This window comes from Cyprinodon tularosa, unplaced genomic scaffold (genome assembly GCF_016077235.1).
Source record: "Cyprinodon tularosa strain WSP-4 unplaced genomic scaffold, ASM1607723v1 ctg169, whole genome shotgun sequence".
Classification (NCBI taxonomy): domain Eukaryota; kingdom Metazoa; phylum Chordata; class Actinopteri; order Cyprinodontiformes; family Cyprinodontidae; genus Cyprinodon; species Cyprinodon tularosa.
In genome coordinates, this window is record NW_024038523.1 from 346,398 (window position 1) to 350,770 (window position 4,373).

General features: G+C 40.4%; 1 protein-coding gene across 1 annotated transcript; it reads left to right on the top strand.

Annotated features, from left to right (window-relative positions):
* The first annotated feature begins 201 nt into the window (after window positions 1-201).
* On the top strand, window positions 202-2,432 carry adrb2a (adrenoceptor beta 2, surface a). The gene is made up of 2 exons (XM_038281221.1): window positions 202-384; window positions 679-2,432. Exon 2 carries the CDS (start codon window positions 679-681, stop codon window positions 1,945-1,947), a length of 1,269 nt encoding a protein of 422 aa, XP_038137149.1. The 5' UTR covers window positions 202-384; the 3' UTR covers window positions 1,948-2,432.
* The last annotated feature ends 1,941 nt before the right edge of the window (window positions 2,433-4,373 follow it).

Consider the following 4,373-nt stretch of genomic DNA (forward strand, 5'->3'; position numbering starts at 1 on the left):
AAAAAAAGTTAAATAGGTAAATTCTTATTATTTGCCAGTTGTTGCTTTCTCTTTCTCTCCCTCCCTCTCTCTATCTCTCTCTCTCTTCTGCAGCGCTGCAACTGCAACTGCAAGGACAGTGTGTTCAAACTCCTGAGAGCTCTCAGCACCCTGCACAGCCAGGCTGCCTGATTGGCCGAGCTCAGACCGTGATGTCAGCGCAGCCTGTTATAATGACTCTGACAAATAGCCTGGGAGACACTTTAGAGGAAACACTGCTCAACTGACGGACTCAGCTAAGATTAAAAGTGGAATGGGCATGTGATACTCTACAGGAGTTATCTGCACGCTAGGGTTTTTACAGTGCATGGGAGGGAGCAGGACTCACAGCAATTACCTGTTGAGGTTTGTAGTTTTGCTTTTTATTGCTTGCAAAATGTTCTTAAGCTTCCTTGAGCAGATGCAGATCCAGAAGTGTGCATTTAAGCAATTTTTTATTTTCTTTTTGATTTAATGACACTTATAAAAAAAAGGATATATTCAAATAGTTAGAGCAGGAAGTTTTCTCTTTTGTTCTGATGGATAAATATTCTATCTAAATGACAATATTTCCTTTTTCTTGTGTGTACGTCTGTGTGTGTGGTGTGTGTGTGATGCACACATGCATCTATACGTGTGTTTGTCCTATGGTCTCTTTAGATGGAAAATACCACGCTCTCTGTGGAAGTAAACGCCTCTCTGACAGCTGACTCGAACAACTCGTCTTCATCCGACAAAAATGAGGAACACTTCAGTGAAACAGTCATGATTATACTAGGCATAATCATGTCTGTACTTGTTTTGTTTATTGTCTTGGGAAACATCCTGGTCATAACAGCCATTGCCCGTTTTCAACGCCTGCAGAATGTCACCAACTGCTTCATCACGTCCCTGGCCTGTGCTGACCTGGTCATGGGTCTTATTGTTGTTCCTTTTGGTGCCTGTAACATCATTTTTGAGAAATGGCACTTTGGTAAATTCTGGTGTAATTTCTGGACTGCTACCGATGTCCTTTGTGTGACCGCCAGCATCGAGACACTGTGCGTAATAGCTCTAGACCGATATCTGGCAATTACTTCACCCTTTCGCTACCAGTCAATGTTGACAAAGTGCAAAGCTCGAATTCTGATTCTACTGGTGTGGGTGATTGCTGCATTGATATCCTTCCCCCCCATCCACATGAGGTTGGGGGAACGAAATGATCCTGAAGCTATGAAATGCTTTAACAGTGTTGACTGCTGTGAGTTTAATGTCACTCCATTGTACGCCATCACCTCCTCTATTATCTCATTCTACATCCCTTTGGTCATCATGGTTTTCGTGTACAGCCGTGTTTTCCAGGAAGCCAGGCGACAACTGAAAAAGATTGACCAAAGTGTGGGACGCTTTCACAACAGCGACAGCAGTGACATGAAGTCTGTAGAACCTACCAACGGACGTGGACTGAAAAGGGCAAAGTTCTGCCTCCGAGAACATAAAGCCCTAAAGACTCTGGGTATCATCATGGGGGTGTTCACACTTTGTTGGCTCCCATTCTTTCTGGTCAACGTGGTGTTGGCCATAGCCCAATTTGACATCCAAAACCTCTTCAAGATACTCAACTGGATAGGTTATTCAAACTCTGCCTTCAATCCACTCATTTACTGCAGGAGTCCTGAATTCAGGTACGCTTTCAAGGAAATCCTCTGCTCAAAGAGGCACGACATAAGGAACTCAGGACCGGTCAATGGATACATCTACAGCCGCAACAGCTGGCAGAGTGAACAGCAGGGACGGAGCAAGGGCAGCTCAGATGATTGTGACGCCAATGAAAGGTGCCTTGGGAAGATGACGGAGGTCTGTGGCAAAGAGGACAAAGCCATGGACCCCAATGGAAACTGCAACAAAAGCCTTGCAACTGTAAACAAGCCTGTAGAATTGGAGCTCTGAGAAACTCAGTGATCAGGGAAACCCAGATGTGTTTACACTGCCTTCATGAACTTATTTCCCAAATTGACTATTGAAGGTAAGGCCAGTCGTAGTCCCTGGCTCACTGCAACGATCCTCTTGAGCTGAGGAACATATTTATTTCCCATCATTTCCGCATTTAATACGTTTGTTTTTCCATCTTTTTTTTTTACATATAATATTTCTTTAAGCTACCTCATCTACTGTTTGTAATATTTCTGTGTTAAACATCTTTTGAGTTGAGCCCACTTTAGTTAAAGTAGGGCAATATCTCTAGTGTTTCTTTTATCGTATAAAATGATGTGTCAATGGTAAAATGACAGATCGTATGGCTTTATGCATCACTGAGGTCATAAAAGAGACTCTGTATTCTACACTGGAAAAAAATCGAAATCTAAATAAGTAATTTTTTCTTAAAATAAGTGAATTTGTTCTTGAATTGAGGAGGTAAAAGATACATTTTGCCAATGGAACCATACAATTTACACTTAAAGTTAGAAAACACAATTGCATTGTCTTATTTCAAATGCCTTTTATGTAAATATCTAATTTTAAGAGTAAAAATACTAATTCCAATTGGCAAATCATCTCATTTACCTACTCAAATTAAGGGTAAATACCCTTAATTTAAGAACTTTTTACTTATTTCTAGGTCGTTTTTCCAGTGTAGCTGTTAAGGTTGCACCGCATTGGTGCTTTGTCTTACCGGTACATTCCAATCTGATAAGATAACATTCTGCCATATTTCTGTCTTTATTTTTGTCTTCTTGTGGCAGTGTTAAAGATCAGTAACGTGTGAACATGTAGACGTTTGTCTCCTGTTCTCGCGTCGGACGTGCTGTTGCATTAGAGTCTGCTGTCAGCAGAACACTTCGTAGATATGAACCATTGGAGATTAGGATCTTCCTCTTTAGCAGAGCCTGTAGTTACACCCTGTTAATGCTGTGATGAAACTTAAAAATTTTCAAGTTTTATAATCCTAGAGATGTCTAATATTCTGACGATGCCATGGTCTGACTGTCAATGCTTCTAGATTCTTAAAAATCTCTTTCCTAAATAATCATTTTTTTTAATATAAAATTGGAATTTATGTGTACAAATAAAAAGTAAAATGTGCCAAAGAGCTCACATGCATAACACATTATTGAATTACAGAATAACTATGATTATTTTCTGTCCTCTAAAGGAACAGTAGTCACGTTCCTCTGCTGGCACCAGCCTAGATCGTTTAAAGAAAAAAAGTTGTGGTTGCTGTGTTTCAATACATCCAGTGTTTACTGCAACCAGAGAGGCTGCTTCCTCATCATGCAATGTTAGAAACCGCACATAATAATAACAAACGGGGTGCCAACAGTACCAGGGTGAACACACAGTACTGGTCACTACAAGCCAATAAAACATAGGATTAAAAAAAAAAAAACAGTCCTACACCTTTGCCACAGCCTTGTTAAATATTCCAAGGTTAGTTAGTTTGTCAGGACGAAAAAATTGTGTTTAATTTAAAACTGACAAAACATTTGGAATTAACATTCACGAGTCTGCAGGCTGCTTCTCAGCTGCTCCAGTTGTTTCAGCCGCTTTCTGTCAGTCTTCCCTAAATGCATCTAGATGCACAGTCTCCAGGAAACGCTCCAATCCAGCCCAGCCCCAGTAAACATGAAGAAACACATTATCTTTGCTGCTTAGTTTGAGAATTAGATAACTCTCCCCTTAAAAAACAAAAACAAAACCAAGATTAAAATGGATTAGTAGATTGCCAAGTGTTAGAGCCTTAAATTTGCAGGTTAGGATGAGATCCATAAGTCCTAAGACTGCATTCTCATGGCTTATATTGAGTGTAATGGATATCGAGCAGTTATAAGAAAGGGATTTTAATTCAAGGTTTCACCCGTTTTCCCTTAAATTAAATTGCGATACAGCTCATTAGGCTAAATAGAGGTAATCGGGACCCATCTTAAGAGCTTTTCCCTGGTCGGTTCTGCAATTTCTGATCAAAGTAAAAACACACTAAACTTAGCGTCTGGAAACAGGAGCAGGGATTTTCTGTCAGTCTGGGGTGGTGGTAATGACCAACCTTTTAGTGCACGTAGATGAGCAGCTGGATTGGCTAATACGGTCAAAATCTTTTGGACTTTGTTCCTGCAGAGGAAATCTTTACGTACTGTACCTCAAGGTTCAGTCAGAGCTCTTATCACTGATCCCCGGTTGAAGACTTAAATAGGCAGTCGCTGTACGTGCTTACATGTGAAAAACAGATCTCCTGGAAGCGGATCCTTTTTTCTTGCTGTTTGTTTTTCTTCTGTGTAGATTTGCAGATAAATTAATGCAGGGGTTTAAAGTCGTGACACAGGTTCTTGAGCAAAACTTTCCTAACACATTCACTGTATGGCATTCTGAAATGACAAATC